At 41.0% G+C, this 21879-nt stretch overlaps 1 protein-coding gene across 4 annotated transcripts in view; it reads right to left on the reverse strand.

The window, feature by feature from the left end:
- Positions 1 to 21214, reverse strand: part of DPYS (dihydropyrimidinase) — a 74546-nt gene extending 53332 nt beyond the window's left edge. For all 4 annotated transcript variants that reach the window (XR_014018832.1, XM_081266595.1, XM_081266594.1 and 1 more), the window contains exons 1-4: positions 20848 to 21214; positions 8485 to 8643; positions 6120 to 6299; positions 4610 to 4799 (exon numbers count right to left, since the gene is read on the reverse strand). Coding sequence is in view for 3 of the 4 variants with exons in the window: in XM_081266595.1 (XP_081122721.1) it covers positions 4610 to 4799; positions 6120 to 6299; positions 8485 to 8643; positions 20848 to 21102 (784 nt within the window). In the remaining variant the exon portion in view is untranslated. The remainder of the gene's footprint in view (positions 1 to 4609; positions 4800 to 6119; positions 6300 to 8484; positions 8644 to 20847) is intronic.
- Positions 21215 to 21879: the final 665 nt, after the last annotated feature.

The following is a 21879-nucleotide window of genomic DNA, read 5'->3' on the forward strand; positions in this document are numbered from 1 at the left end:
CTTGGCAGATGTTTCCATTCTTGGCATTTCCATGTTTTTAATACTTATAAAAATAACAACATGGTGATGATGCCTTCAGTAAAATTTTAAAATATAATGCCAAAAACCAAAAATCACTTGATCTCTTTAAACTCCAAGTCAATTAACTATAAACTAGATATCTGCATTTCCCCAACTGGAGACCAACTTCTAGATTAAGATGAAAAATAACAAAAAAAGTTTGGCTTTGGGATGATGGACTTGGGCTTGAGTTCTAGATTTAGCACTTACTGATAATGTGCTCTTCGGCTAAATTTACCAATCATCTTTCCCAAGCCTCAGCTTCACCAGTCACTAAACAGTGATAAAATTGAGCTTGAAACATTATTATGACAATTAAAAATAACAATACACATGAAAATATGCTGATAAGATAATATAGAGTAAAACCTGAAGTAAGATAAAAGATATTAAAATACTACTATGTGCCAGGCACATATTAAGCGCTGGACAATGTTGGTTGTTAAAATCACGTTCCCTCTCTTCTGAGTGTAGAGTTGGTGATTGAACGGTAAAATCAACTTAAATAGCATTGTATTTCTAGGCTACTCCAATAGAGGCAATCAATAATTGAATATCCTGTGTGTCTCCTGGAACAGGGATTCTGACTTTAATATGCATATGAGTCCAGTTAGCAGTGCATACTGAGTCAGTGGGCCTGGGATGGGGGCCAACATTCTGCACAGGCTCCCAGGCCATGACAATGCTGCCTTCTAGGGACCCACTGTGAGTGTCAAAGTCCTAGAAGATAGAATAGGCTGGCAAAAGTATTTACAAATGGGCAACTTTCATATTATAAACCTGTAAGGAGGAGTTATTTCTTACTTAAGGTAACAATGAATAGGTCTATATTACTCTTTTGTGTTCATAAATTGTGTTAGATTATAAATGAATGTATATAGGGTAGCTGAATCTTTCGCAAAAGCCCATGTGGTCCCCCAGCTCTTGTCCCTGTACACTCCCCAGGAGTCTGTACTTGCGATTGCTGGATGCAGTCACCACATGAACAGCTTGACCCTGTTAATTTCCAACTCGCTCTCCCTTCTGGTTCCTCTTGGTCACAGGCCTCATTCACTGCAAGGGGACATGCAAGGGGTGGGAAATCTCTCGTGCCTTTTATTCTGGACTCCACTGCCTCTTCAACAACTGAACATTAGGGGGTTTTCACAAATACTATTACAATAAATCTGACTAAACAATAACACTTGAGGCAACATTTAAATATTCTGTATTCACTATCCCTACCTCTAGGAATCTACCATGAAGATACCATTCTGCATTAGGCAGAATAAGGGATCCCTAGCGATGTCCATATCACAACACACGAGTATGTTACTTTATATGGCAGAAGAGATTTTATAGATGTGACTAAAATAAGAGCCTTGAGATGGGGAGATGCTCTCCAATTAATAGAGTGGGTTCAATGCAAACCAAGGATCCTTAATGTGTAAGAGAGAGGCAGAATGGGAGGTCCGAATAAAGGATGTGAGAAGGGATCCACCCACTGCTGCTGGCTTTGAAGATGGAGGAAGGGGCCATGGGCCAAGGAGTGTGAGCAGCCTCTGGATGTTGCAAAGGGCAAGGAAAGAGAGAATTAGAGTCTCTGGAAAGGAACACAGCCCTGCAGACACCCTGACATCAGTCCAGTGAGATCTATTTCAGACTTATGACCTCTGGAATGGTAAGATCATAAATTTTTATTGTTTCAATCTACCAAGTTTGTGGTCATTTATTATAATAGCGATCGGAAAGTAATTCACTGTCCACACACATGAAATAACATATGCATAAGACAATATTGTGTTTTTTTTATAATTGCTAAAAACTGGAATCAACTTGAGTGTCTATCAAGAGGTGACTAGTTGGATAAATACAGTGAAGTACACTGTGCTCATGAAAGAGAACTAGAAAAATCTCCACACCTAAAAAGGCTGACCTTTGGGACATTATTATCAAATGAGAGAAAAAAAGCAAAGTTTAAAATGCTATGTATTATGCTCCTTTTTATATAGGAAAGATAGGGTAATTAGAATATATATATATATATATATATATATATATATATATATATATATATATATATATTGTAAAGAGAAACTGTAAATATAAATTAACTAAAAAATTACTATGGGATATGACAAGATGGAGTTAGAGAAGAAAAAATAAGATGTTCCTTAACATTTTGTATATAGAATTTTGACTTTTGGACTGTGTAAATGTTTTGCATATTTGAAATAAAATTGAAATTAAAACTAAATTTAAAACAAAATTAAAATGTTCATACTTATTTACCATCTACAGCCTTAAAATCCTTCCCAGATCTTTACTCTGATCCTAATGGAACTGTATCCCAGTATCAAATAAGTGCCCAAGGACAAGAAACTGCTTCCTGACAGAACTGACAAAATCATACTGGTGGATTAGGAGCGACCGTTTCTGCTGGCTTCACTGTTCTCTAAATCATTTTCTGAACTTTGCTCCACTCACACTGGAAATCTTACCAGTTCCATAGAGTTGGCAATGGCGCCATCTGGTGGGAATAACCTAAAACTATAAATGCAGTATTTTCTTTTCTTTTTTTTTAATCATTCCACATTTTATTTACATGTATCAAAACCTTACATTGTACCCCATAGGTATATACAATTATGATTTTTTTTCAATAAAAAATAATCCACTTTAAAACTATAAATGGCCAGGCATGGTGGTATATACCTATAATCCAAGTGACTCTGGAGGCTGAGGCAGGAGGCCGACAAGTTTGAGGCAAGCCTCAGCAACTTAGCAAGGCCCTCAGCAACTTATTGAAACCCTGTCTCAAAAACTGAAGAGGGCTTGGGATGTATGTTTTAGTCAGTTTTGTATTGCTGTGACCAAAAGACCTAAAAGAGAACAACTTAAAGAAGGAAAAGTTTATTTTGGCTCATGGTTTCAGAGGTTCAGTCCACCATAGGCCAGCGCCATAGTTTTGGGCCCAAGATGAGGCAGAAATTCATGTTGGAAGGGCATGGTGGAGGAAGGCAGCTCAGGATGCAGCAGCCAGGAAGCAGGAGAGTTCTGCTCACCAGAGAAAAAATATAACCTCAAAAGCCACATCCCCAGTGTCCTACTTCTTCCAGCCACACTCTGTGTGGCTACAGTTATCACCCAGTTAATCCATAGGTTATGACTCTCATGATCTAATCACTTCACCTGTGAATATTCTTGCATTGTCTCATACATGAGCTTTTGGGGGATACCTCATTTCTAAACCATAACAATATTGCTCAGTGATAAATCACAGCTGGGTAATTCACAGTACTAAAAAACAAAATGAAGGGCTGCTTTTATCCTGCAATTCTATCATATGTGAGATGTGGGAGACAAGCAATCTGAAATAGTTGGGACCAAGACCTTTGTGACACCTGTGTGAAATTAAGCTCACTCTTAACACAAGTGTTGATTGATTGCATTTTAAAAAGTGCATATGGCTCACAAAATCCTTACTGGATCTCCTTACAAGAAGCAATGTTAATAAATTTTTGTTAGTACCAATTATATACACTCCAAATCTACTTTCATAGTTTCTATAATGCACATAAACTATGTAGCCAGCTTCGGGGTGGGGGAAGCCAACCAGAATGATTTACAAACCTTCCTCAGTTTCTAAAGGTGAGGTGATAGAAGCTATAGCACAACACAGCAAGGCCCAAAGTCATTGAATAAAATGCACCACTTTGTTTTTTCTCCTTCCTTTACCAGTAGTTGCAACTGAATGAAATTATTTCTTGGCCAACTCTTATCATGAATAGGAGATTTTCTATTTCTTTTAAGATGCATATATGCCAGGATGAACTAGAAAACAGAGGCAAATAGGTAATTTGGGATAAAAATAACCAAAGTTATTTTTTTAAAGATTGATGTGATATCTTTATAATTTTATTTTATTTATTATTTTTATGTGGTGCTGAGTATCCAACCCAGTGCCTTACACATGCTAGGCGAGTGCTCTACCATGGAGCCACAGCCTCAGCCCCAAATAACTTTGGTTTTAAAGTCTTCAAATAATCATTATTTGAAATACTGTTTGTTCTAGATAATTGCTTTAATTACTCCAACACCCAAGTTGCTCTCAGACAAATCAATTCAATTCAAAAGAAAAATTTTGAGCATGCACCATGCGCCCTGCACCGGCCTGATTCAGATGCTGGGAGGGAGTGGGGATGCCTAAGAGGTGAGGAAGTCGCTTTCAAATTAACTGGTGAACTTTGCATTTGGCCATCAGATGAAAATATGGCTGCTCATGAGGTGGTAGGGAAGGCCATGAACTGAAAGAAACGGTTTGAGGTCCCAAAGATAAGGAAGAAATAACCTGAAGGAAGATGGGCAGCCATGAAGATGAGTAAACAAAGAAAAAAAATAGATATATGTAAGGATGAAACAGGAAGGACAGGATGAAATTAAAAGGGGTGAAGAAAAGTTGTGAGCATTTACATGCAACTCTCTCACCAGCAAAGGCAGAGGCTACAGGTATCTTATCCCCCTCTTCAGCTAGGATTGACTTGTAAGGGTGGTTTTACTCGGGAATTACCATCTCTCCTTGCATCTGCGATCACCTTGGCTGCAGATTTACTCATCACGTGCACCACATAGAGAGGGCAGTTCACAGTGCTGGCTATGGTGATGGCCCTCAGCGTGGCCTCTGCCTCCACGGCTTCTGGTCGGCACAGCTCGTGGCCCTCGGGGCCTGTGATCCCCAGTGCCAGCATCTTCTTTGCCTCCTAAAAGGACAGCAAGAATGTAAAAAGACAGCAGGAAGGTTTGCCAACAACAAATATTGCTTATTGTTACTTAATCAAAAATTAAATGTACTTAGAATTTTTTAGAGGTGCTAAGTATAGGGGTGTGTATGTGTGATGTGTATGTAAGTGTGTGTGTGTGTGTGTATGTGCACATGTGTGTGTATACAGTGTGCATATTTGGTAAAAATAACTTCAGTATACCCATACCATATGTTAATTTTTCATATGCATATTTTCACCACCAAATTCTTTTGATTGAAAAGTTTAAAAAAAAGATACGAAGCTCATTCTAATTACACTCTTTGAAAAGCAATGTCCATATTTAAGAACAGAATATTGTTTCAGACAAACAAAACCAAATACTACATACAGATCTTTGTTGAAGTGACTCATTATAATATATTATGTGATTAGCTTAATTTTTTTTTAACCTAATGGTAGTCATCGCTGTCTCACCAACCCAATCCAGTAAATAATGCTGGGTCAATTATTTCTCTACTCCAAAATTTTATTTCTTCTTCACACACACACACACACAAAAAGGCAGAAAGTCAAGAATTAGAGTGGTAAAATGACTCACTCATGTCATGCAGCCAGGGAATGGAAGAGTCAAATTTAAACCTGGTCTGTTTGATTTTACAGCTCATGCCCTCTTCTCATTACTTTCACTGCCTGCTGGCCACTGAGCCTCAATCTCACTCACTGTAATGGGAGCTGAGCCTGGGGAGAAAAAAAAATCTGCTAATATAAAGAGTAAGAGACAGCTCTTTAAATCTTGCAGATAGTGCACCCTTTGGGCATTAATAATGGAACTAACATGAGAAATAAATATCATCCAGATTCCTCCAGAGTACATTTTAATTCCTCCAGTTTCTGCAAAGAGAAGAGCCTTTCAAAAGCTATCTAATACACTGCTTAAGTCACCAGATTACACTGATGCTGTCCACGCTTTAGCATTTGGAACCCAGCAGCCCAAACTACTAATAAAACAAACAAAAACAAGTGCTGAGGGTCACAGGGAAAGCTACATGTGTTTTTATAATAGCACATGGTTAGAATCGAATACAGGTAGCTGTTTTGAAAAAGGGAAATCCTCACCAGTGTGTACATCAGTTGACTAAAACTCAGAGCAGGGGCTCAAGTAAGTAAGTCAAATAATTATGAGCCACAGAAAATCAGTTTCTGTCCTGTCCTTGTGTCCTTCACTGCACTGAATGAGTTCACTTCTTATGCCAATCATCTTCACCAAAGTTATGGCTGCTTTTATTTCTGTAGAAGGGTTGGAATGCAAATGCTTACCTCTGCAATTAAGTCTCCGTTTTCTGCATGGACCTGAGCAATTGCACCAATTTCCTTGCACTGAGAGAAGGCTGCGTAGAGCTCCTTATCTCCCACCATGTACAGATCCCTATAGGCCATAAACATCTTGAAAGAGTTGACACCTTTATCTCTGGCAAGGATTTTCATTTCTTCTTTAACCTAAATGGGAACAACAACAACAACGATGTGTCACTCTTGAATAGTTTCAACATTCTCCAAAAAAATTACGTTCAGAAAAGAAATCAGTAAAATAAGGAGAAAAAACTTAGTTCCAGAAATATGCAGGGAAGTTCTTAATCTTTCTCTCACCGTACACACTATTTGATGAATTGCTGCTGCTCTGATGTTTTAAATCATGAAAAAGTTAATAGCTTTTCCCAAGGTACTTCATTTCTATATTTGGTATAAACTTCTCTGCATCCATCTCCCAGTCTGAGGAAATTATTCTAGAAAATGAAGAGGAAGCCATGTGGCTGCAATAGAAGCAATCATGGATCTAGAAGGACTTGAAGCTTAAGTGACATCAAGTCTAAAACCACAGGAAGAGTTCCCAAAAGGAGGAAGGAGAAGATGTGGATATATATGGAAGTAGAAAATAATCATCCCGTCATCCACATCCATGGAAAGTCCCATTCTGCTATCCTCAGGCACAGAGGCTTAAGCCTCACTCCTCCAAAAGTGGTACCTGAACCAGCAGCATCTGCATCGCCTTGCCAGAAATGCAGAGTCTCAGGATCCACCCGGTTCTGCACTATTGCTATGGGTTGACTTCTGTGCCTCTAAAATTCATATGTTGGATCCCAACTCCTTATATGGAAAGAGGGTCAATGCAGATGTTAGTTAAGATGAAGTCATTAGCATGGACACTAATCCCATATGATTGGTGGCCTTTAAAAAATCAGGAAACCGACACTGACTTGCACATAGATACAACACAATGTGAAGATAGAAGCAGAGACTGCTGTGAAGCTTCTGCAAGACAAGCAACTCCAAAGATCACAGCGAGCTATGAGGCCCAGGACAGAGACCTGGAACTCCCTCACATCCTCAAAAGGAACCAACCCAGCTGACGGCTGGATCCTGGACTTCCAGCCTTTGGAAGGGGAGATGATACATTTCTGTTGTTTAAGTCATTCTGTTTGTGAAGCTTGGTTATAGCAACTGAATAGAACCTACATTTTAACCATAGTCACCAGGTTATCCCTGTGCATATTAAAGTGTGAGGAGTCTGATAAGGGCAAACAGTATCATCTCTGCTCCGTCTTATAAAATAAAAACTGGAGGGAGGGAGGGAGGGAGGAAGGAGAGAAGGATGTGCTTTCAAGGCATAAAAGAGAAAAGACGCATCATTTAAAATGGAATTTTGGAGAAAAATCAACATCAACTTTAATTGTGACTGTAAATTTTGCTATCATATATTTGTTGAACTATCTGTTAAATATAGATTACTCGTTTTATAATAACTTGATATCTAAAGCCCAATTTGGGGGAAGAGGTGGGAGCCTGAGATACTCATTATGTTGCTATAGTGAACTCTTCTGGACAAAAAGATATCTGAATGATATACAATGTGGAAAACGAGTTGGGATTTAAATCCCTGTTAAAAGTTTATTCCAAGGCACACACAAATTTACAGGGCAAAATCAACATATTTTATCAGCTCTTAAAACGGTCTTTGTTGTCTGAATCTTGTTATCTTTTCTGCAGTGGCCTAAGTCATGAGTGGACCTGGAAGACTGGTTAGAGGTTAGACTCTATTATGAACGGTTGCCAGGGGGTAGCATCAGCAGAGCTGTACAGGAGGGTCCAGGTAAGGAAACCGCAGGGAGAGGGCCTTGGAAATGGTGCTAGTCTGCTTCCCCTCTCTCAACAAAGTATCAGGGGAGGGATAGGAGACATCTAATTTGAAGGAATTTTAGATATAAAATCTCCTTAATTTTTTTTCCAGAACCTAAGCACTTTTAATTGAAGTTCTAATCAGTGGGCGAATCACAAGATTCTGGGAATGCTGAAGTTGAGAAAAAGAGAAATCAGTACTTTAAAAATTACATTTAAAGCATTTAAAATTCATGCATTAAATATTTGGAGAAGCTGCATGAAGGAGCATAAAGGATTTATCTTAGTGGCTTTATGTATTTTTTATTGTAGTTTTTTCAATTGATAATTCTTCAAAGAATTCAGAATTTAAATACTACAAAAGAGCGTGCAGTGGAATGTCCTCCCTCAAGTCTCCAAGCAGCCGACACTACTAGAGTCTTGCCTTTTGACGTTACCAGGTTCTTGCTCTTGGGCAGAGCAAGAAGAAGGGGACTAAGAGGAACAAATTGGAACCCAGATGCCTCACCTGGTCACTCCACCACGTCACAGCCACGTGGAGGCTGTAGTCACAGCAGACTTTCGGGTCAGCCCAGCTGCGCCAGGTCTCAAAGGCCTCAAGGAGGGAGCCACCCTTCTGGGGGATGGCAAAATCAATGATCATGGTGGTGCCTCCTGCCAGAGCAGCCTGGAATCACAAGAGGGTTTCGACAAGTTAGCCATCAATTTCTAGCCAAGTCACTTATCACCTAGAGCAATGTGTATTTGCAAGTACTTGGGGAAACTTGATGGGTCCAGAAAAATTGTACAATGATGCTGCCTATTTAAAAGTCCCAGAGGGACATGGGTAGACGGCCCATAAATTAAAGTTTGAAGTGTTTAAACTGCTGGCATTGCTTCTGCAAAAAAAGAATGACAAATCTGATAAGGTGAAAGTGGCCTTGACTGGAAGAAAACAGTGAGGACTGTAAAGAAAAGCCAAAATGGAAAAGTGTGAGAGGTTCAAACATTTTTTTTCCCTCAAGAAACTATACTCATAACACACTTCAATCTAATGTATGAAATATGATATGTCAAGAGCTTTGTAATGTTGTGAACAACCAATAAAAAAAATTTAAAAAAAAGAAACTATACTCACTATAGTAAAATTCCATTTTATTAGGGTCCGTGTTGGACCCTAATAAACTGCCCTGGGATCCATCCAGGATCCTGGAAAACCGACAGGGTTCCTGCCTTTCCCTCTGACATGGTTTTCTTTGGTTTACAACTGTCCCTCTATCCATTGCGGCCCCTCTGGTTAGTTCAGAACCCTCTCTCACCCCGACTGTGTTAACAGTCTCGAACGGTCTTCATCTCTCCAGTTCTGCTCCCTTCTTCATGCAAGCCCTCATTGCAGAGGGATATTTCCAAAGTACAAATTGGCCAGTGGCCACTGGACTTCAAAAGTTAAAAGGGACAAGGGTTGGCCAGAGGTTGGTCAGCTTGGACAAAGTTACAGCTAGACAAGAGGAATAAGTTCTGGCATTCTATTGCATGGTAGGTGATCGCAGTTAACAAGAGTGTAGGGTAGATTTCAACACAGCTTGTAGGGAAGAGTTTGAATGTTCTCACCAAGCAGAAAGTTTGAGGTGATAAATATGAGAGTTACTCTGATCTGATCATTACACAACCGATATATGTACAGCACATGGTACCCTATAAATATGTAGTTATTTTGTGTCAATTAAAAAAAACACAAGAATTTTAAAAACTTGATGCTTCTCACTGCATATGGAATAAAGTTGAATCTTCTTAACGTGTCCTGTAAGTCCCTGCATTCTATCTCAATTCTCCATATACCTCCTGGCCTATTATATTACATTACATTTTGTTACAACTAATTTAAAAACTGTTACTAAATCAAATGCCTTGGACTAATTATTAAAATTGATTTCATTTAAACTACAACCACAGGGTGGTTAATGTGCTTTTAATTGTTGTACTCAAACAATGCAGGTGAAGAAAACAAATACAGACATGGAGGAGCGATAGCACTGTGATTTAGGACAAGGCCCCAGGAGGCTCTCCGGCTCCAGAGCACAAAGCTCAGATTCAACACTTATTAGCTGAGCAATTTCTTAACCTCTGTGTGCCTTCAATTCCTCATCTGCAAAGTGAGGACAACAATTGCACCCAACCTATAGGCCTGTTAGGAGGATTAAAGTGGGATTTTGTAAATAAAGGACTTAGTACAGAGTTTGACTCATGCAAGGGATTTGTAAGCTTTAGTGCATGCTGTATCATAAGTTTTGCACCCTTCTCTCAGAATTAGGACTTCCTCCACTTTTCCTACATCATCTCATCTCCAGAAACATGGTAGTATGGCAATGGAGGAAGGCAGTGCCACCAGCCTCTCTCCCATGCCTTCCAATCACACCCGTATCACCCTCCTCACACCGCCCTCTGGATGCACCAAATGTTTCCATGTCCTACCTGGACTGCCAGCTCTATTCTACCTCCTTTTTCTTGCTTACTTCAATAGATTTTTTTGTTTCCTTAAGTCACTTGGCTCTACTTCAATTATTTTGGCTCTTAGAAAACTCGTTTGTTATACAGGATTCTATACTTTATCTCTGCCTTTATATATTACATGGCTTTATTCATGCCAAAAAATATACATATTTGCATTTCCTAAGAAATCCCTATTGGTATAGTGACAATACTAGAAAAAAAATCTTAGGTTGTGTTTTTATTTGGATACTGACAAGAAAAAAAGCCTGAACATGTCCAATAAAGATGCAATTTAAAAATGTTTTTCAATCCATGGTTGGTTAAATCCACAGTTGCAGAACCCACGTTACAGAAGATCAACTGTATGCCTCTGGTGGGAATGATGGAGCCATTTTGGAAAACAGTCTTGAGTTCCTTAGAAAATTAAACATAGTTACCATGTGACCTAATCATCCTACCCTTAGGAATACATCCAAGAGAAGTAAAAACACATCCCCACAAAAACCTGTATGCGAATATTCAAGACAACATTTTCCATTGTAGTTGAAGAGCAGAAACAATCCATCTATCCATTCTTACGGATTGGATCTGGAGTGTGCACTAAAGGCTCATATGGAGATGACTTGGTCTCAGAGCAGCAGTGTCCAGAGGTGGGGCTTTTGAGAAGTGATTGAATTATGAGGGCTCTAACCTCATCAGTGGATTAATCTATTTTATGGATTAATAATTTGAATCAACTGCTGGGAAAGATGGGAACCATAGACAGGTAGGGCATAGTTGGAGGAACTAGGTACCTGGAGGTGTACGCTTAGGACCTGTGTCTTGTCGCTGACCTCTCTGCTCTACTTCCCAGCTTCCATTAGCTGAGCAGCATTCTTTTGTCGTGATGTTCTGTCCTGCTTCAGGCCCTGAACAATGGGGCCAGTTGGCCACGGACTAAAACCTCAGAAACTGTCACCTGAAATAAATTTTTTACCTTTCAGTCGTTTATGTCAGGTACTTTGATATTTGAATCTGATCAACAGTCATCAGCTCATGAATTGATAAACAAAATGTGGTATATTCATACAATGGAATAGTATTTGGCATCAAAAGGATAAAGTACTGATACAGGCTAAACCATGAATGAGACTTGAGAACAGGATGCTCAGTGAAGGAAACCAGTCACAACAGATCACATTGTATGGTTCCATTTATATTAAATGTCCAATAGGGTCAAATCCACAGAAATGGCAAGCAGAGTAGTGGTTGCTTGGGGTTGGAGGGGATGGAGAAGAGTAGAGGGTGATAGCTAAAGGGAAGGTGGCATTTTGTGTGTGGAGGAGGGGATGTTAAAAAGTCCTGAAACTCATTATGGTGAGGGTTGCTGTTAGGGTTGGATCTTAATTATATCCCAAATGCTCATGTGCTGAAGTCTTGGTCCTCAAAGCAGCAGTGCTCAGAGGGGCAGCCGTTGGAAGGTGATTGGATCAGGAGGACCATGACATCATCAATAGACTGCTCCACTGATGGGTTCAGAATTTGGTGGGCTTTTAGACAATGGTGTCAACTTAGGACATGGAGCCTAGTTGCAGGAACTAGGTCCTTAAGGGTATACCCTTGAAGGCTATATCTTGTCCCCAGACCCCACTGCTTCTTCTCCTCTATCTCTGCTTCCTGGTTGCCATGAGCTGAGCAGATTTGCTCTACCACATCCTCCCCACCATGATGTTCTGCCTCATCACAGGCCCAGGAACGATGGAGTCAAATGACAATGGACCGAAACCTGTGAAACTAGGAGGCAAAATCAATCTTTCCTCCTTTAAGCTGTTTATCTCAGTTATTTTGTTACAGCAATGGAAAGCTAACACAGTGGTACAATCATGTGAATGTATGAAGAGCCTGTATACTTTAAGTGGATGAATTTTATTGCATATAAATCATATTTTAATAAGCTTATTATAATAAAAGTCTACCCTGTGTAGACATTGCATGAAGTGAAGGAAGTAGGGGGAGAGACACACAAAGAATCAAAGATTTTGCCTTCAAGGTATGTGTAGTCCAGAGGGAAAAATAGAAAGATAAGGACAAATCATAATAAAATAATTCAATTATATTAACAGACAATAAATCTGATTTTATAATTAATAATAGTATAGAAATAGTTAAAGGGAAGTAAAAGTTACTAAGCTCCCTAAAAGAGGAACAGAGAAAAGACAATAGGGAATTTAGAGGAGGAAAATACTGACTCAGAGATCAGAGGAAGGTCAGATTTAAATAAAGAGTAGGACATACACATGGAAATTGCCAGTAATTAGAACATCTAACCCATAGTGAGTGCTTGTCATGTGCCAGGAACTACTCTGAGGTTTGGCATATTTTAATCATCTCAACAGCTCTGCAGTGCTGTTAACCCCATTTTAGAGTGAAGGAACGTAACAGAGAACCATTAAATAACTTGGCCACAGTCTCACAACTAGAGACAAAGGCAGGATTGAAATCAGGGTCACCAGGCTCCAAAGCCTGTCCTTCCATGAAAAGTGAATGCACAAGGGCAGACCCTGAGAAAGGCACCCAGGAAAAGAGGAGTCAGCAGTTTAGCAGAATAGGGCCGAATTAAGGCAAATGGGGACCATAAAAAAAATGGCGGTGCCCACAGGAGGAAGTCAGGGCAATGGTTGTTTGGAAGCTCAAAGGGAGTCCAGTGAGAGTTGATGGGGATGTCTGAAAAGAGGGCAGCTGAGTGGACAGAGGAGAAGCACCACCCACCATTTAGAAAGAGCACAGGTTAACTATGGAACATCCTGAGTATGAGGGTCTCCCTGAGTTGCTTAGCGCCTTGCTTTTGCTGAGGCTGGCTCTGAACTAGCCACCCTCCTGTCTCAGCCTCCCAAACCACTGGGATTATAGTAAAAGCAAAGCTTTTGTAAGAAAAATATTTTACACAGATGACACAGACATATATACCTATACTTGGTCTGTAAGTTAAGACAGAGCTATTGATGGTCTTCTTACTAGACTGAAGACGTTTTGGTCAAAGGGCTTCCTTGAGCCACAGTTCCAAAGCTCTTGAATAGGAAGGATTGATCACAAATGCTCCACTTCCCTAATTAACTAGGAGAAAGGAGAGGAGCATCACTTATCTTTTATTTGTTCCTTCTTGTTCTGTTTCTCCTCCTCACCCTTCCTCCCCTTTTCACCCCAGACTGGGATGAATTTAGAGACACTGGGGAGTGGGAGAGAGACAGTGGGTCTGAAGGTCTTTGCTGTCACTAGAGGAAAACTAATGGTTCTCTTTGTTTGTACTTCTGATTGACTTCTCTCCACTTTTATTTGTCTGTTAGCCAAACAAAATGCATTTACCTTTTCTAATCTTGGCTCATAAATCAATTCTCTCAGCTCCTAATTACTTTGGCTGTTCTCCCTTGAAAAGCTTCCAATTTATCTCAAATCCTCTTTGGGAGGCTGGGGGCGGGGGGCAGGGAAGCCTATGATGTCTCCAGAACAAACACAATGGAACTTGAATGAAGATCAGCTCTGACCAAGAGTGGGCCATAATGTTACATAACACAAGATTTTATTTAAGAATGCCTTGGGTTTGTAAATCATTATGGAAAATCTCCCAAAGCCTTTTCTTCCTCTTCTTGGGGCTGCCAAATTGTCATTTTTCAGCTCATCCAAAAACAACTGACTTTGTTTCAGCAAAATGAGTCACAGGATCTGATCTGCCCAAGCAAAAGAAAAACAAACAAACAAACAAAAAACCCCAATCTAATAGTCCAGCTGAGCCTTAGGGAGAAAAGCTCTTTTCAGCCTTCTTGTAGTCATTATGATTTACGAAAACAAACTTCAGAATCTCGATTTATGTCCCCAATCCAGAGTGCACTCAACTTTGTCATGATGCCCTTCCTGCACGTTTCTGTTTACCCTCAGCTTCTGGATTCCCAAAATTTGAAATATTGATCACACTATTATCTACCCAACTGTGCAAACTAGATACTGAAGAATCCCCTTGGAACCTCACCTCTCTGAATTCTTCCCTGAACTCTCAAGTCCAGTCCATTCCCAAAGACCCTCTGGGCCACCTCTTATCTACTCCAGGAATCTCTTCTTCATCTCCTCCTGGCTGGACTTACACAGAGGAGTAAAGAAATAGAAAGGGAAGGAAAAAGCAGAGAAAGAAGACCAGAAAGAGGGTGTGTTGTTGAGCAGGTAACCGCTGTGAGCCGCTGGGGAGCAGTCCCCCCAATCCTCCAGAGACAATATGAACCAAACTGCAAGACAAGAGGCACCCTGCCCAGAGACACTGCCCATTTCTGAGGCTTCCTTGACTTCCTGATGCTCTTAAGATGAAGAAAACACAATTGTAACACAGCCCAGAATTCCCTGCATGTTCTCAACTTGAGCCATCTCCTCGGCTTTGTAATAAGTTACCCCCTCCCAACTCACTCACTCCACTTTAGCAACACCATCCTTCCTCTCTGAGGAGACCTTTCAGTCCCTTTTAACCTCAGAGAGAGATGTCACTCATGCTCCTGCCTCCCCTGCTCCCTTATCTACCTAGTCTAGGGGTCGATTCTTAACCCTGGCTACACACTAAAATCGACTGGGGAATTTTTATTCTATCCCTCAGTGAAATTGATGTTGTTTCATCTCTGTATGCCCTGTGCCCATTATAGTGTCTGCCACATAAATATTCTATAAATGTTTAAAAGAGAAAGGAAGGAAGGGGCCAATTCCTCCCAAGAGTGATGCGATGAAATAATGATGGTTGACTTTTCTGACAGCAAACTAGAAAAACTGTGGAAGTTTTGCAGATTAATATAAAATATAATTTCCCCAAAATATCACTGGCTCCGGCCATGTAGTTTCCTAGATCCTCAAATGACAATGTTAATATGAAATGCAGACTGTGAGCTCATCTGAAGGCTGAATGCTCAGTTTTGTCCAAAGCCCACCTCCTAATCAGTGCTCATTCGGAATGCAAACAAAATTATTGTCTATTTCCATTGATATGCCTCAAAGAATTTCTTGATGTAAACAGATTGCATTTTGTTCTGTTTTAAGCTAATATTTTAGGTTTTTGCTTTTATGTGTAAACAATTCTTAAGCCTCAGGAATTCATGATTGCCACCATAACAGGCAATTTCCCTGTTGGATGAAATGAAACTTAACTGAATATTTGAAGTGTCCCCCCTCCATTTGTTACTGGACATGTGAGAATAAAGTTCACAGAGGTGTTGAGGGGTAGATGCCTTGTCTCACTTATCAGCCACCTAACCTGCTCAGAAACACAGCCTGGGGATTGACCAGTATGATGGTGACTTTGTGAAAGGGCAAGTGCCAGCTGTCACAGACCTCAAATATTTACTCAAAACTAGTCACAACCATCAGAGCTGAGTCTACAAGGTCCAAATCCTACTGACTGCAATTTATTACTTAGGCCCAAGTTAGAGGCTCATATACCTGTGGTCTATCTGCTGCTGAGAACAAAGACCGTGGTTTTCATCTCTATCACCCCTGTGTCAACCACAATGCCTGGCATTTGATGGATTTGCAATAAATATGTGTTGGCTGAGTTAATGGAAGCTAGCGATCATCTTGAAGAATCCTCTATCTGGGGTTATTTGGTATTACCTGGCAGTTAAGGTCCAAAATACACCAAACAAAAAACAAAATAAAAAACCCTGGAAGGTCCAAAGTACCTATCATAGAGATAAGCGTAGCCATTAACAGTCTGAGAAACAGGAAGAAAAACAGGCCAGGCACTTGGAAGAGACAATACATTGGGTTTGCAAAAGGCTAAGTTTGAGGGGCTCTGGAGCATCCAGGTTGTGATATCTGAAGACAGGAACTCTGGCCTGATGCTCAAGATACACTGAGGCCAGAGAGAAGAATAAGATTCGGCCTCAGAGAGAATAATGGCACCAAAAAAATCATGTTCTCTAATTATAAAATTTAAGGATATGGGGAAATGTTTAATGCACATGGCTGACTACAAACCATTTAGTAGAATAAAAAAAAGTTCATATGTTCTTCCCCAGCTAAAAACTCTGAAACAAATAGCAAGAAGAAAAAGAAAAATATAAAACAGGTAGCAACATGGTGAAGTTATAAGTGATTGGGATGTTATTTTTCTTCATTCTCTTCTGTATTTTCCTTTTTTTAAAAAAAGCAGTTTATTCATTCAGTGAGTGTATATTGAGTGACTATAATGTACCAGAATCTTATTGAGGGCTGGAGGTGAAGCATACATATATTTTATGCCTTTTAACAACAAAACTGTTGTTTGTCCTACCAATGCCTCATTTCACAGATAAGGAAAGGGTGACAACCCTGAGAGAGGGAGTGACTTGCCCGAGGTCATGGGGTCAGTCCACCCAGCTCTTCACTGAAGCCCAACCCTGGCAAATGACAGAAAATGAAGTTCAGGGTTTCTGAAGCACAGCTCTTCCACAAGGTGAGAAAGCTCTATAAATACAACCATAAATGTGTGCTTAATCACATGCCTTCTAAGTAATCACCTCGATGGCATTTTACCAAAAAGTTCCAAAGCAAAGCATGGATTCCTTTTTCAATAACTTTGAGAAATTTTTGCCCTTCACCAAAAAGACAAAAAAAAAAAAAAGTGTGATGAATGTTTTTCCAGTTTTTAAAAAAGAGGATCCTACTTCTAGCTATTGACTCTACCAGGTTTTTGTTTGTTTGTTTTAGTTATAGGCAGACATGATATTTTATTTTATGTGATGCTGAGGATCATACCCAGTGCCTCACACATGCTAGGAGAGCGCTCTACCTCTGAGCCACAATCCCAGCCCCTCTACCAGGTTTTTAATGGGACTCCATTCACTCCGACCTGCATGAATATACAAACATAAACATAAATATTTGAAAACTTGCTGAAATCTTTTAATTGACCCTCTTATCATGGGACATAATAAAAACAAAATTGTAATTCCTTCACCTTTATTGAATATTCATTGAATTAAAAAATCCTATTGTCCTTCCTCATGAATACTGAATTATTAGAAGACCACTGTACATCCAGTATAGAACAACAAAATGAAATATGATTTCCATAAAGCAGAACATTATTTCCATTAGTTACATCAGATAGAAAGCTTTTACCTATAATTAAGTCAGTCAATTGCAGGCTTTAAACCAATCTTTGACATGAATTAAATTTACAAAATATATAACCTTTAGTTGACCTATATTTCTTTTTAAAAATTAGGTGCCATCACAATGAGGGATCAATAAATAGAATACCACAAACAGCCTCCCTCAAACATGTCGGATATTATGAATGGACAGGCTGGTGGACACAGAAAGCAAATAGTTGTCTGTCTAACCTTTTGGGGCCCATCTCCTGAAAGCATGATATATCACTTTTTCTTTATGGTTTTCTGTACTTCAGGTACCCACTTTTGTACTCTTTGAGATAATATGGCTATAAATGTATGTACAAATGCCTTACAAAGATAATACCTGTGATACGCATTTATTTTGATGACCTAAACTGCCTCCATCTTTGAGAAAGTGAAGGACTACTGCATTTCCTGAGGATGACTCTGCTTTATTTTCGAGAAAAGCCATCTCCTATTAGCATGCTCCTTACACAGCGTACTCATCCATCACTTCCCACTCTGACAGATCTGAGTATTAGACATTTGTTCAAAGGCATAGAGTCTAAAAGGTAAGAGCTCTAGTGATAGAGTCAGGCAGTAATGGAATTTGAAGAGCCACTTGGACATTTACCTAGGTGTATGACAAGACCTTAGCCAGGTAACTTGTTTCAATTTCCTTAGTTGTGAAAAATTGATAATGGCAACCAGGATTGTTGGAAAATAACTGCACAGGGCCTGGTATGTAGCAAGTGCTTGATAAATGTTACTTAACAGCACTAAGAAGAAGACATTTTTCAAGTTTCATATATAATACAACCAGTATTTACAAAAGGCTTCTTTGTCCCTGATTTCTCAAACCAGAGACTAACCAACATTGCCTTGGAAATTATTGTGAAGACTAGGAAAGAAGACAAAAGAACTCCAGGGTTCACTCACTCCAGAACTCAGGCAGCACTTTAGTGCTTGTGTGATCCACATTTATCCAGCTGGTACCCTGTATAGAGGGTACTGGTTTCTGGGGCAGGAAACTGTTCTCTCTTGGATCCAACCAACCAATTCTGAAGTAGACTTTGTAACTTAGCCTCTTTATGGGTACTGTTTAATATTCAACAGGAATTTTGTACTTGCTAAGTCTTTGACCTTCATCTCTCTAATCTTATCATTTTGGGCTTATGATCTTAAACTCATGAATGTGTTTTTATTTATTGTTTCAATAGTCTTTTAAGAACAAAAATACCCTAGAAAAACAACTGGTGGGTAAGTCCTTTCATATGTTGGCAACAGACTACAATATGCCACAAGGACCTGCCTTCTCAGGTAGGAACTGCAAATCTCTCTATGCTACAAAAATCCCAGAATGTCCAAAAGGAACAGATAAAAGACTAAAAACCACCCTCCAGGACCTCCATGCACATATAGACAATCTTGAGAAAGGGAAGAAATGTCCCTTCCTCCTCATATTTGCTACTTCATGTGCAACCCTTGAGGGGAGAGAGAAATGAAAGCTACTTCTCAGTGTGAGGAGAATACTGCTAATGGGCCTGGCAACTAATGGTTGGTAACAGTAGCTTCCCACCTTGCAAAAGAGGGTGTTCAATGGAATAACCTGATATAGCATTTTGTTAGTGTGAGTCTTAGTGATAACAGGAAATGTATGCACTATAATTGAAAACAGTAGATTACAAAAATTTACACTTTTACACACACATATACTCATCATATACATATACACAATATGATCTCAGTTATGTAAAATATAGCACATTAAAAAGCAAAAGGCAATACACCAAAACACTAGTGGTTGTTAAAGGCAAATTCTCCATTAGTAATATTTTTATTCTTTGTACTTTTCTATCATTTTGACTAATTTTCTATAATCTAACTGAACAAATTCTTTAAAAAAATATATAAAAATGAGTTAATCAAAATTCAACACCCATTACTTTTTTAGCAAAAGGGGAAAAGGAATATGTAAAAACGAAACTTGCCAGTTTTCAAAGCAGATAATGATTTGTCCTGCAAAAACACTTTATTGACCATATGATAAAGGTCAATAATAAGTAACTAGGAAGAAGCTTTCTAAGTGTTGATTTGGGCAGCCTGCCCCAGATCCTTGTCTCTGGGTCAAATTACCTCCCTTTCTTCTTTCTGTTAAACCTAGTGGTCAATCATAAAGGATTGGAGAACTTGGAGGGCGGGGGAGGTGCAAAGAGATTAAAAGAGTTGAAAATGAGGACAGTAAACTAAACACTGATCATTTAAACTGATCTGAAAAGACTGTCAACTTTAAAGTTGGACCAAACAATCCTGACTTGACATACACCTCCAGGTCTGCATGATCCTGGGGGAAACCTCACACACATTCCCAAGTGAAGAGCTTTGGCCTTAAAGAAAAAGTACACATTCAGTCTGGAAAGAACTATTTCTCTCAGGCAGTCCCACACTTGAGACTCCAGAATGTGTGGTTTGGCGATAGCCCCAGTGCTGAGAGTGGAATTTTAACTTCACTGTCTGGTAAAGCCTACCCTGTTAACTTCCTGTTTTGTTTCCAGAAGCTACGATGAGGACATGTTTAAGGCTCCTTTCACTGTGCCCAGTTTCTAGTCTTTCTTCTAGAGGAACCCAAACGTCCCTCACGGCCCTCCTACACCATCAGTAACTCAGGCAGCAAGAATCAGAACCACACTGGATGCCCCCAGAGTGGGAGAAGGGAGGGGGGTGAGATGTCTTGGTGGGTGCTGGGAGATCATTCCTGGATCTTTTCTCTTTCAAACTCTGGTGGGGCTGGAGGATTCCTAGTGGAAGTGAGGCCTGGAAGGGGCGTGCTTCCTACCCTAGCAGACAGCCCCCGCCACACACTAACTCTGAGACAAGGCAGGACTCCTAAGTGAATGGATTTTGCATTTGGTTTTGGCTGGGATGAAGGGAGGGGACAGTGGCTGGGAGGGCCTACTTTAGAAAGACTCTATAGGTCGTACAGAAACTTCGTGGACTTCCACAGAACACCAAGGGCGGGGGGATTGAGAGGATGGGGCTTAGAGAAATGAGGGCGAGGCCACCGAGACTGCCTTAAACTTGTCAAATTACCCTAAGGGAGCAGTAGCGGGCGCCTAGGTGGCCAAGGCTGGTCTGATGCCCCTGAAACCCGGCGCCTACGGGAACAGGCTCCGCACTGGGCATCGGGACGCCAGCTCGGCGCACCCTCGGGTCCCTGCGGTTCGTTCCTGCCACCGGGTCCTGGCGGTCCGCTGCCCTGGGACAGCGCGGGAGGCCCGCGGGCTGCGCGGGGCGGGTACCTTGGTGCCCTGGTGGAAGTCGTCGACCGAGCGCGAGCCCATGAAGGGGAACTGCAAGTGCGTGTGCGTGTCGATGCCGCCGGGCAGGACGAGCTTGCCCGCCGCGTCGATGACCCGCAGCCCCGCGGGCGCTCCCTCGGGCGGCAGCAGGTCGCGGCCGAGCGCCCGCACCACGCCGTCCTCCACCAGCACGTCTGTCACCTGCGAGAGGTCATCGTTGACCACGCGACCCCCGCGGATGAGGAGCCGCGACATGGCGAGGGGCCCACGAGGTCCTATCGGCCCACAGCTTGCACGAGGGGTGGCCTGGGCGACCGAGGGTGGCCCTCCAGGAAGTTCCCCACGAGAAGTCCCCAAGCTCCCGATGAGGCTCCGCCAGAGGACAGCCAATCCCGAGCCTGGGGCGGGGTATGGAGGGGTCCAAGTTTTGCAGGGCTCCACCCCCGGGAGGGCTGGACCCGCGACAAAGGCGGGGGGGGGGGGGGGGGGGCAGAACCGTTCCAACAGGCCCTCCTGGGGCTGGAAGTCCACCCGGGTTTCTGAGCCGTTAGAAGGAAGAGATCTTGGAGTTTCAAAAGTGAGGGAAATTATATGTTCCTTCATAAGAAAAGGCGCTTTGAGGAAAGAAAGATCTCCACCGGGTTCTGGTCCTTCAGGAGCCTGTACCGAAAGACTAACAGAAGGGGACAGGAGACGTCCAGGGACCCTGCAGCAGCGACCAGAGCACCCAAATAGACGCACGTCAGAACAGAGTCCCTAGGTCTGGGTTTCCTTTTGTCTCTCCTTTAACTATAAGAGAAGCAAATTTCGCACAGTCTCAGAGATTTTCAGTTCAGAGTGAAATACTTGAAACCAGAGTGACTTGTCTAACTGTTCTCTGGGTTTTATTGATACAACACATAACAACATTTTTTTCTTGGTCAATAAGGGGTACTGTAACTCTAAAGATCTAGGTTTATACTCCTGGCTTTTCCAGAAAACTAGCTTGGAGGTCTCCAAATAAATCTTTTATTCTTTTGTTTCCCCCATTTT

Source organism: Spermophilus citellus (assembly GCF_964194105.1).
Source record: "Spermophilus citellus genome assembly, chromosome: 14".
In the NCBI taxonomy this organism is placed as follows: Eukaryota; Metazoa; Chordata; class Mammalia; order Rodentia; family Sciuridae; genus Spermophilus; species Spermophilus citellus.